Source organism: Hyla sarda, chromosome 6 (assembly GCF_029499605.1).
Source record: "Hyla sarda isolate aHylSar1 chromosome 6, aHylSar1.hap1, whole genome shotgun sequence".
In the NCBI taxonomy this organism is placed as follows: domain Eukaryota; kingdom Metazoa; phylum Chordata; class Amphibia; order Anura; family Hylidae; genus Hyla; species Hyla sarda.
In genome coordinates, this window is record NC_079194.1 from 154,080,668 (window position 1) to 154,093,096 (window position 12,429).

At 47.5% G+C, this 12,429-nt stretch overlaps 1 protein-coding gene across 1 annotated transcript; it reads left to right on the forward strand.

The window, feature by feature from the left end:
* Nucleotides 1–5,512: 5,512 nt before the first annotated feature.
* On the forward strand, nt 5,513–8,383 carry LOC130277640 (protein spinster homolog 1-like). The gene is made up of 2 exons (XM_056528373.1): nt 5,513–5,652; nt 6,819–8,383. Exon 2 carries the CDS (start codon nt 6,844–6,846, stop codon nt 8,353–8,355), a length of 1,512 nt encoding a protein of 503 aa, XP_056384348.1. The 5' UTR covers nt 5,513–5,652; nt 6,819–6,843; the 3' UTR covers nt 8,356–8,383.
* Nucleotides 8,384–12,429: the final 4,046 nt, after the last annotated feature.

A 12,429-nucleotide genomic window follows, 5' to 3' on the forward strand; every position in this document is an offset into this window, starting at 1 on the left:
GCAGAGACCCGGCGCGCGCGCGCCCTAGGGAGCGGGGCCGCGCGCGCCGGGACAGGACAGACGGAGAGCGAGTCAGGTACGGGAGCCGGGATGCGCATCGCGAGCGGGCGCTACCCGCATCTTGAATCGCATCCCGGCTGGAGACTGTATCGCAGCGCACCGGGTCAGTGGAGCTGCCCGGAGCGCTGCGGTAGCGAGAGAGAAGCGAGCGCTCCGGGGAGGAGCGGGGACCCGGAGCGCTCGGCGTAACAGTACCCCCCCCCTTGGGTCTCCCCCTCTTCTTAGAGCCTGAGAACCTGAGGAGCAGACTTTTGTCTAGGATGTTGTCCTCAGGTTCCCAGGATCTCTCTTCAGGTCCACAGCCCTCCCAATCCACCAAAAAGAACTTTTTTCCTCTGACCGTCTTGGAGGCCAGTATCTCTTTCACTGAGAAGACGTCAGAAGAACCGGAGACAGGAGTGGGAGAAACTAATTTGGGAGAGAAACGGTTGATGATGAGTGGTTTAAGAAGAGAGACATGAAAGGCATTAGGAATACGGAGAGAAGGAGGAAGAAGAAGTTTGTAAGAGACAGGATTAATTTGGCACAAGACTTTGAAGGGACCAAGATAGCGTGGACCCAGTTTGTAACTGGGGACACGAAAGCGGACATATTTAGCGGAGAGCCATACCTTGTCTCCGGGAGCAAAAATGGGGGGAGCTCTTCTTTTCTTATCGGCAAACTTTTTCATGCGAGATGAAGCCTGTAAAAGAGAAACTTGGGTCTCTTTCCATATGGTGGAAAGATCACGAGTCACTTCATCTACCGCGGGCAAACCAGAGGGCAAGGGAGTAGGGAGGGGGGGAAGAGGGTGACGGCCGTACACCACGAAAAATGGGGATTTGGAGGAAGATTCAGAGACTCTAAAGTTATACGAGAATTCGGCCCATGGTAGAAGATCTGCCCAATCATCCTGGCGGGAGGAAACAAAATGTCGTAAATAATCACCCAAGACCTGGTTAATTCTTTCTACTTGTCCATTGGATTGAGGATGATATGCAGAAGAAAAGTTTAATTTAATCTTGAGTTGTTTACAGAGAGCCCTCCAGAATTTTGACACGAATTGGACGCCTCTATCCGAGACTATTTGTGTGGGCAACCCGTGAAGACGAAAAATGTGTACAAAAAATTGTTTAGCCAACTGAGGCGCTGAAGGAAGACCAGGAAGAGGGATGAAATGTGCCATCTTGGAGAATCGATCAACGACCACCCAAACAACAGTGTTGCCACGGGATGGGGGTAGGTCAGTAATAAAATCCATACCAATCAGAGACCAAGGCTGTTCGGGGACAGGCAGAGGATGAAGAAAACCAGCGGGCTTCTGGCGAGGAGTCTTATCCCGAGCACAGACAGTGCAGGCTCGCACAAAGTCCACGACATCCGTCTCCAGAGTCGGCCACCAATAGAAGCGAGAGATGAGTTGCACAGATTTCTTGATGCCTGTATGACCTGCGAGATGGGAGGAGTGACCCCATTTGAGGATTCCGAGGCGTTGGCGTGGAGAGACGAAGGTCTTTCCTGGAGGAGTTTGCCTGATGGAGGCTGGAGAAGTGGAGATCAGGCAGTCAGGAGGAATGATGTGTTGCGGAGAGAGTTCGACTTCCGAGGCATCCGAGGAACGAGAGAGAGCATCGGCCCTAATGTTCTTATCGGCAGGCCGAAAGTGAATTTCAAAATTAAATCGGGCAAAGAACAGAGACCACCTGGCCTGGCGAGGATTCAGCCGTTGGGCAGACTGGAGATAGGAGAGGTTCTTGTGATCGGTGTAAATAATAACAGGAAATCTTGATCCCTCCAGCAGATGCCTCCATTCCTCAAGTGCTAATTTAATGGCTAGAAGCTCTCGATCCCCGATGGAGTAGTTCCTCTCCGCCGGAGAGAAGGTCCTAGAAAAAAAACCACAAGTAACAGCATGCCCGGAAGAATTTTTTTGTAGAAGGACCGCTCCAGCTCCTACAGAGGAGGCATCAACCTCCAATAGGAAGGGTTTAGATGGGTCAGGTCTGGAGAGCACGGGAGCCGAAGAAAAGGCAGACTTGAGCCGTTTAAAGGCGTCTTCCGCTTGAGGAGGCCAAGACTTGGGATTGGCATTTTTTTTGGTTAAAGCCACGATAGGGGCCACAACGGTAGAAAAATGTGGAATAAATTGCCTGTAATAATTGGCGAACCCCAAAAAACGTTGGATAGCACGGAGTCCGGAGGGGCGTGGCCAATCTAAGACGGCAGAGAGTTTGTCTGGATCCATTTGTAGTCCCTGGCCAGAGACCAAGTATCCTAGGAAAGGAATAGATTGGCATTCAAACAGACATTTCTCTATCTTGGCATAAAGTTGATTGTCACGAAGTCTCTGAAGAACCATACGGACATGCTGGCGGTGTTCTTCTAGATTGGCAGAAAAAATCAGGATATCGTCCAGATATACAACAACACAGGAGTATAAGAGATCACGAAAAATTTCATTAACAAAGTCTTGGAAGACGGCAGGGGCGTTGCACAGGCCAAAGGGCATGACCAGATACTCAAAGTGTCCATCTCTAGTGTTAAATGCCGTTTTCCATTCATCCCCCTCTCTGATGCGGATGAGATTATAAGCACCTCTTAAGTCCAGTTTGGTAAAGATGTGGGCACCTTGGAGGCGATCAAAGAGTTCAGAGATGAGGGGTAGAGGGTAGCGGTTCTTTATCGTGATTTTATTAAGACCGCGGTAGTCAATGCAAGGGCGTAGAGAGCCATCTTTTTTGGACACAAAGAAAAATCCGGCTCCGGCAGGAGAGGAGGATTTACGGATAAAGCCTTTTTTTAAATTTTCCTGGATGTACTCCGACATAGCAAGAGTCTCTGGGGCGGACAGAGGATAGATTCTGCCCCGGGGTGGAGTAGTGCCCGGGAGGAGGTCAATAGGACAATCATAAGGCCTGTGAGGAGGTAGAGTCTCAGCTTGTTTTTTGCAAAAAACATCCGCAAAGTCCATATAGGCCTTAGGGAGACCGGTTACAGGGGGAACCACAGAGTCACGGCAAGGGGTACTGGGAACCGGTTTTAGGCAGTCCTTGAAACAAGAGGGCCCCCAACTCTTGATCTCCCCAGTGGACCAATCCAGGGTTGGGGAATGGAGTTGAAGCCAGGGTAGTCCAAGGAGGATTTCGGAAGTGCAATTGGGGAGGACCAAAAATTCAATCTTCTCGTGATGAGGTCCGATGCACATTAGAAGGGGCTCCGTGCGGAAACGTATGGTACAATCCAATCTTTCATTGTTTACACAATTGATGTAGAGGGGTCTGACGAGACTGGTCACTGGGATGTTGAACCTGTTGACGAGAGAGGCCAAAATAAAATTTCCTGCAGATCCGGAATCCAAGAAGGCCATAGTAGAGAAGGAGAAGGCAGAGGCAGATATCCGCACAGGCACAGTAAGACGTGGAGAAGCAGAGTAGACATCAAGGACTGTCTCACCTTTGTGCGGAGTCAGCATACGTCTTTCCAGGCGGGGAGGACGGATAGGACAATCCTTCAGGAAGTGTTCGGTACTGGCACAGTACAGACAGAGATTCTCCATGCGGCGTCGTGTCCTCTCTTGAGGTGTCAGGCGAGACCGGTCGACCTGCATAGCCTCCACGGCGGGAGGCACAGAAACGGATTGCAGGGGACCAGAGGAGAGAGGAGCCGGGGAGAAAAAACGTCTTGTGCGAACAAAGTCCATATCCTGGCGGAGCTCCTGACGCCTTTCGGAAAAACGCATGTCAATGCGAGTGGCAAGATGGATGAGTTCATGTAGGTTAGCAGGGATTTCTCGTGCGGCCAGAACATCTTTAATGTTGCTGGATAGGCCTTTTTTAAAGGTCACGCAGAGGGCCTCATTATTCCAGGATAATTCTGAAGCAAGAGTACGGAATTGTACGGCGTACTCGCCAACGGAAGAATTACCCTGGACCAGGTTCAACAGGGCAGTCTCAGCAGAAGAGGCTCGGGCAGGTTCCTCAAAGACACTTCGAATTTCTGAGAAGAAGGAGTGTATAGAGGCAGTGACGGGGTCATTGCGGTCCCAGAGCGGTGTGGCCCATGACAGAGCTTTTCCAGACAGAAGGCTGACTACGAAAGCCACCTTAGACCTTTCAGTAGGGAACTGGTCCGACATCATCTCCAAGTGCAGGGAACATTGGGAAAGAAAGCTACGGCAGAATTTAGAGTCCCCATCAAATTTATCCGGCAAGGATAGTCGTAGACCAGAAGCGGCCACTCGCTGCGGAGGAGGTGCAGGAGCTGGCGGAGGAGATGATTGCTGAAGCTGTGGTAGTAGCTGCTGTAGCATCACGGTCAGTTGAGACAGCTGTTGGCCTTGTTGCGCTATCTGTTGTGACTGCTGGGCGACCACCGTGGTGAGGTCGGCGACAACTGGCAGAGGAACTTCAGCGGGATCCATGGCCGGATCTACTGTCACGATGCCGGCTGGCAGGTAGTGGATCCTCTGTGCCAGAGAGGGATTGGCGTGGACCGTGCTAGTGGATCGGTTCTAAGTCACTACTGGTTTTCACCAGAGCCCGCCGCAAAGCGGGATGGTCTTGCTGCGGCGGTAGTGACCAGGTCGTATCCACTAGCAACGGCTCAACCTCTCTGACTGCTGAAGATAGGCGCGGTACAAGGGAGTAGACAGAAGCAAGGTCGGACGTAGCAGAAGGTCGGGGCAGGCAGCAAGAATCGTAGTCAGGGGCAACGGCAGGAGGTCTGGAACACAGGCTAGGAACACACAAGGAAACGCTTTCACTGGCACAATGGCAACAAGATCCGGCGAGGGAGTGAAGGGGAAGTGAGGTATAAATAGGGAGTGCACAGGTGAACACACTAATTGGAACCACTGCGCCAATCAGCGGCGCAGTGGCCCTTTAAATCGCAGAGACCCGGCGCGCGCGCGCCCTAGGGAGCGGGGCCGCGCGTGCCGGGACAGGACAGACGGAGAGCGAGTCAGGTACGGGAGCCGGGATGCGCATCGCGAGCGGGCGCTACCCGCATCGCGAATCGCATCCCGGCTGGAGACGGTATCGCAGCGCACCGGGTCAGTGGAGCTGCCCGGAGCGCTGCGGTAGCGAGAGAGAAGCGAGCGCTCCGGGGAGGAGCGGGGACCCGGAGCGCTCGGCGTAACATACACACACACATCAAAAAATATGTTGCAGTCTCTTGTAATACCTTTTTTATTGGACTAACAGAATTTTGTAGAGACAAGCTTTCAGGATTCCTCCCTTTAGCAAGTCCAATAGACAAGGACTAATGATCAAAGGACTTGATAAATTATCAGGGAGGAATCCCAAAAGTTTGTCTCTACAAAATTCTGTTAGTCCAATAAAAAAGGTATTACAATCTGCATCACTGGACTAATATGGCTACTCACATTTACTATACAGATATACACATACCTGAAGATGGTTTAGAACCCTGTGATGTCACACATTCTTGTGATGATGTCACCGTAAGCTGTACAAGGAGGTGCGCGCCGGCTGCAGTCTCTTCAGTGTGTTTTGCATTCACAACCTGTGGTGCAAAGTGTTTCTTAGAGAGTTTCTATTTGCGATAGAGAATTCAAGATTTTGACCGTTCCTTGTCTGAAGAGAGAACCACAAGGTAAGTCTCAGCCTCTTCTATTCATACATACACAGGGCTTTTTGTTTGACAGTTTTTTTTTATTGTTGTTGCTTTTTTTTTTAGCAAAAAAAAACAAGAAATTAATTTCCAAAAGAAATAACAAAAGTTATATTCCTCATAGCATTGTGACAATACTTGGCTTAGGCATTAAACATAATAAAACGCACAGATAGTATCATGACCAGAGCTTTTTCTTGCAAAACTGCTAAAATGCAATTATGCCCAAAAAAGCCCCCAAGAAAAAGAGTCCTAATTCATGAAGTTCTAAAAGATATAAGTCTATGAGAAAGATTTGGTGGTGTAGTAAAAGAATAACAGAAAGATTAGGGCAGAAATATAATAGTATATAATAGAATTCTGTGTGTACTAACAATAGAAATACTCCAGGTACTCCGAAAGGAAACATTTTCAAATCAACTAGTGGCAGAAACTCATATAGGGGACTGATAGATCCCAATGAGGTGGGGTAAGGTTCATTATTAGTAAATGTATATAGCAGGATAGCCCAATTGTATCTACAGTATGAAGTTCACATGGCCCAGTGACCATACAGCCAAGCCCTTATAATCCGCCATTACTTGGACAGATTCAGGGTTATCAGATATTACTATGACCGGACAGGTTCAGGTTTATCAGATATTACTAGGACCGGACAGGTTCAGGGTTATCAGATATTACTAGGACCGGACAGGTTCAGGGTTATCAGATATTACTAGGACCGGACTAGTTCAGGGTTATCAGATATTACTAGGACCGGACAGGTTCAGGGTTATCAGATATTACTAGGACCGGGCAGGTTCAGGGTTATCAGATATTACTAGGACCGGACAGGTTCAGGGTTATCAGATATTACTAGGACCGGACAGGTTCAGGGTTATCAGATAATACTAGGACCGGACAGGTTCAGGGTTATCAGATATTACTAGGACCGGACAGGTTCAGGGTTATCAGACATTGGTAACCTCAGGGAAGACGTCTCCATATAAAACACTTATAGAGAAGCGTCTTCTTCTGAGGCTGCGATGGTCTTAGTGTTATCTTGTGGTTCTGTGCTGGACATTTCTGCTCTGTATGAAGGATCTATTATATAATGACAGGAATGATGACATGTTGTCTAATGTGTTCACTTATCTCTCTCTCTCTAGTGTTTTCAGGCTCTGACCTGTGACCATGGCCTCTCCACAAGACCCATTGCTGAAGGAGGAGGAAGAAGCAATGGAGGACCATAGTGATATGGATGTAGAAAAGGGCGATATCCCTGAGAGGCAGAAATTGCCATCTCTAAGCGTGATGTCCACCGCACGTTCCATCATCACCGTAGTGATCCTCGCCTTTGTTAATTTGCTCATCTATGCAAATCGCTCCAGCGTGGCGGGGGTGCTGCCTTATATACAGAAAGCATATGACACCAATGCTAGTCTGTCCGGCTTATTGAATACATTGTTCATTGGAAGCTACGTGCTGGTCGCACCAATTGCCGGATATTTGGGCGACCACTGTAATAAGAAATATACTGTTTGCGCAGGAGTCATCGTTTGGCTGAGCATGACACTTACCCTGTCATTCATCCCTGACGGGTACTTCCTGCTCTTCCTGCTGATGAGTGGACTGGTTGGAGCCGGAGAGGCGACTTTCTGCACCATCGCCCCCTCCATCATTGCAGACCTTTTTACAAGTGACCAGCGGACCCGCATGCTGAACGTGTTTTACTCCATCATACCTGTAGGCTGCGGACTAGGATACATCATCGGGCCCAAAGTGACTGATGCAGCAAGGGGCGATTGGCACTGGGCATTTCGGGTCACCCCTGGCCTGGGCCTCATAGCTGTGGCTTTGATGATTTTGGTCACAAAGGAGCTTCCAAGAACAACTACAAACGGGAAGAACAACAAATCCCAGAAGTTTGCCAAATGGGCGACAGATCTGAAAAAACTATTTAAAAATCGAAGCTTCATGTTAACCACCATGGGATCGACGGCTGTATCCTTCATAGTGGGAGCCATAGGTGTATGGGGTCCGTCATACCTGACCCACGCACGAACACTCCTACAAGAGAAGGACCCTTGCCGTGCTGAACCGTGTGACTATCACGACATCCTAATATTTGGTGTGGTTACAGTCGTTTCCGGCATTCTGGGAGTTGTAGCAGGGACGGAGATAAGTAAAAGATATCGCAAATCCAACCCACGGGCGGACCCGCTTGTGTGTGGGTGCGCGATGATGCTCTCCGCCCCTTTTCTTCTGTTGGCATTGACTTTTGGCAACATCAGCCTCGTTGCCACCAACATCTTCATCTTCATCGGAGAGACGCTTCTGTCAGTAAATTTCACCCTCATATCTGACATTATACTAAAAGTAGTAACTCCGTGGAGGAGATCTTCAGCCTTGGCCGTGCAGATGACAATCTATCACCTCCTAGGTGACGCCGGCAGCCCGTACCTCATCGGCCTGATATCTGACACCTACGAACGAGGATATGCCAAATCCCCTCTTCTGAAATACCGCAGCCTGGAGTATGCCCTCATGACCTGCACCATAATGGCAGTCATCGGAGGGGCATTCTTCATGGCCACGGCCCTATATATAGAGAGGGACGAAAAAGAAGCAGAGATGGAATCAGAACCTCCGTCATCCTCCTCCTCCTCACTGCTTCCTGCCGATGAGGACCGCGCTTCAGACTGAGGAAAAGTCATTGCTTACCTTTATCTCGTTTACTTCATTAAAAAAAATTAAGAAAAAAAGAACTGCATTTGTTCTATGTTCGACTTTACCCCTTATTCTCTACCCAGGGGCGGACACAGACAGCAGAGGGCCCTTGTGCAAAGAATGTGCCTGTGCCCCCCCCCAAAACATCAATTGTTCAGCACCCCCCCTCCATGTGTCACTTACTCAGGTGGACCCCCATATGTCACTTACTGTATAAGTTTTTAATTATTTATTAAGGCCTCCCATATGCCGCAGCTCATTCAAGCCCCCCACATTAGGTAGCATAGATTTCCAACATTAGGTAGCATAGATTCCCCACATTAGGTAGCATAGTTTCCTCACATTAGGTAGCATAGTTTCCCCACATTAGGTAGCATAGATTCCCTACATTAGGTAGCAGTTTCCCCACATTAGGTAGCATAGTTTGCCCACATTAGGTAGCATAGTTTGCCCACATTAGGTAGCATAGTTTCCCCACAATAGGTAGCACAGATTCCCCACATTAGGTAACATAGTTTCCTCACGTTAGGTAGCATAGTTTCCCCACATTAGGTAGCACATATTCCCCACATTAGGTAACATAGTTTCCCCACATTAGGTAGCATAGTTTCCCCACATTAGGTAGCACAGATTCCCCACATCAGGTAACATAGTTTCCCCACATTAGGTAACATAGTTTCCCCACATTAGGTAGCATAGTTTGCCCACATTAGGTAGCACAGATTCCCCACATTAGGTAACATAGATTCCTCACATTAGGTAGCACAGATTCCCCACATTAGGTAACATAGTTTCCCCACATTAGGTAGCACAGATTCCCCACATTAGGTAGCATAGTTTCCCCACATTAGGTAGCACAGATTCCCCACATTAGGTAACATAGTTTCCCCACATTAGGTAGCATAGCTTCCCCACATTAGATAGCATAGTTTCCCCACATTAGGTAGCATAGTTTCCCCACATTAGGTAGCACAGATTCCCCACATTAGGTAACATAGTTTCCCCACATTAGGTAGCATAGTTTCCCCACATTAGGTAGCACAGATTCCCCACATCAGGTAACATAGTTTCCCCACATTAGGTAACATAGTTTCCCCACATTAGGTAGCATAGTTTGCCCACATTAGGTAGCACAGATTCCCCACATTAGGTAACATAGATTCCTCACATTAGGTAGCACAGATTCCCCACATTAGGTAACATAGTTTCCCCACATTAGGTAGCACAGATTCCCCACATTAGGTAGCATAGTTTCCCCACATTAGGTAGCACAGATTCCCCACATTAGGTAACATAGTTTCCCCACATTAGGTAGCATAGCTTCCCCACATTAGATAGCATAGTTTCCCCACATTAGGTAGCATAGTTTCCCCACATTAGGTAGCACAGATTCCCCACATTAGGTAACATAGTTTCCCCACATCAGGTAGCATAGATTCCTCACATTAGGTAGCCATAGCCCCCCCAAAACACACAGACAGACACACTTACCTGCCCTGCACAGCGCTTCTCCTCTCTGGCAGCGGCCTGACGAGTGACGTCACTGACGTCCTCCTGAGCGGGTCTGCAGAAGTACGTCACTTGTGCGACGTCCCTCGTCAGACCCCGGTCGGCCGGAGGCAGACTCACTGTCTAAAGTGCCTGCTGCGCTATTATACCCCGCAGCTGCTTTAGAACAGTGAGCAGCGGCGGCGCCAACCCTACCATGAACCTACTAGGCACAAAAAAAAAAGGGGGCAGCAAAATGCCGCCCCTGAAAAGTGCCACCTGGGACTTATGGTCCCACCAGGTCCCATGGTAGGGCCGACCAGAGGCGGCTCTAGACTTTGTGAGGCCTTAGGCGAAACTTGAACACGAGGCCCTGCTTTATTTTCTGCTGAAATGATATGGTGGTCCGGCTGTGAGATGGTTATACTGTGACATCACTGTGTATTATCCCTGTACTTTGACATCACTGTGTATTATCTCTGTACTGTGCCATCACTCTGTGTATTATTCCTGTAATGTGACATCACTGTGTATTAACTCTGTACTGTGCCATCACTGTGTATTATCCCTGTACTGTGACGTCACTGTGTATTATCTCTGTACTGTGCCATCACTCTGTGTATTATCCCTGTACTGCGATATCACTCTGTGTATTATCCCTGTACTGTGACATCACTGTGTATTATCCCTGTACTGTGACATCACTGTGTGTATTATCCCTGTACTGTGACATCACTGTGTATTATCTCTGTACTGTGCCATCACTCTGTGTATTATCCCTGTAATGTGACATCACTGTGTATTAACTCCGTACAGTGCCATCACTGTGTATTATCCCTGTACTGTGACGTCACTGTGTATTATCTCTGTACTGTGCCATCACTCTGTGTATTATCCCTGTACTGTGACATCACTGTGTGTATTATCCCTGTACTGTGACATCACTGTGTATTATCCCTGTACTGTGACATCACTGTGTGTATTATCCCTGTAATGTGACATCACTGTGTATTATCCCTGTACTGTGACATCACTCTGTATATTATCCCTGTACTGTGACATCACTCTGTATATTATCCCTGTACTGTGACATCACTCTGTATATTATCCCTGTACTGTGACATCACTGTGTATTATTCCTGAACCGTGACATCACTGTGTATTATTCCTGTACTGTGACATCACTGTATATTATCCCTATACTGTGACGTCACTGTGTATTATCCCTGTACTGTGATGTCACTGTGTATTATCCCTGTACTATGACATCACTGTGTATATTATCCCTCCCTGTACTGTGACATCACTGTGTGTATTATCTCTGTACTGTGACATCACTGTGTATTATCCCTGTACTGTGACATCGCTGTGTGTATTATCTCTGTACTGTGACATCACTGTGTGTATTATCTCTGTACTGTGACATCACTGTGTGTATTATCTCTGTACTGTGACATCACTGTGTATTATCCCTGTACTGTGGCATCACTGTGTATTATCCCTGTACTGTGACATCACTGTGTATATTATCCCTGTACTGTGACATCACTGTGTATTATCCCTGTACTGTGACATCACTGTGTATTATGCCTGTACTGTGACATCACTGTGTATATTATCCGTGTACTGTGACATCACTGTGTATATTATCCCTGTACTGTGACATCACTGTGTGTATTATCCCTGTACTGTGACATCACTGTGTATATTATCCCTGTACTGTGACATCACTGTGTGTATTATCCCTGTACTGTGACATCACTGTGTATATTATCCCGGTACTGTGACATCACTGTGTGTATTATCCCTGTACTGTGACCTCACTGTGTGTATTATCCCTGTACTGTGACATCACTGTGTGTATTATCCCTGTACTGTGACATCACTGTGTATTATCCCTGTACTGTGACATCACTCTGTATATTATCCCTGTACTGTGACATCACTGTGTATATTATCCCTGTACTGTGACATCACTGTGTATTATTCCTGTACTGTGACATCACTGTGTATTATTCCTGTACTGGGACATCACTGTGTATTATTCCTGTACTGTGACATCACTCTGTGTATTATCTCTGTACTGTCACATCACTGTGTATTATCCCTGTACTGTGACATCACTGTGTATTATCCCTGTACTGTGACGTCACTGTGTATATTATCCCTCCCTGTACTGTGACATCACTGTGTGTATTATCTCTGTACTGTGACATCACTGTGTATTAGCCATGTACGGTGACATCACTGTGTGTATTATCTCTGTACTGTGAAATCACTGTGTGTATTATCTCTGTACTGTGACATCACTGTGTGTATTATCCCTGTACTGTGACATCACTGTGTATTATCCCTGTACTGTGACATCACTGTGTATATTATCCCTGTACTGTGACATCACTGTGTGTATTATTCCTGTACTGTGACATCACTGTGTATTATTCCTGTACTGTGCCATCACTGTGTGTATTATCTCTGTACTGTGACATCACTGTGTGTATTATCCCTGTACTGTGACATCACTGTGTGTATTATCCCTGTACTGTGACATCACTGTGTGTA

Bases quoted from the DNA above. Each gene is read 5' to 3' on its own strand.
- LOC130277640 (XM_056528373.1), top strand. From the start codon at position 6,844: ATGGCCTCTCCACAAGACCCATTGCTGAAGGAGGAGGAAGAAGCAATG.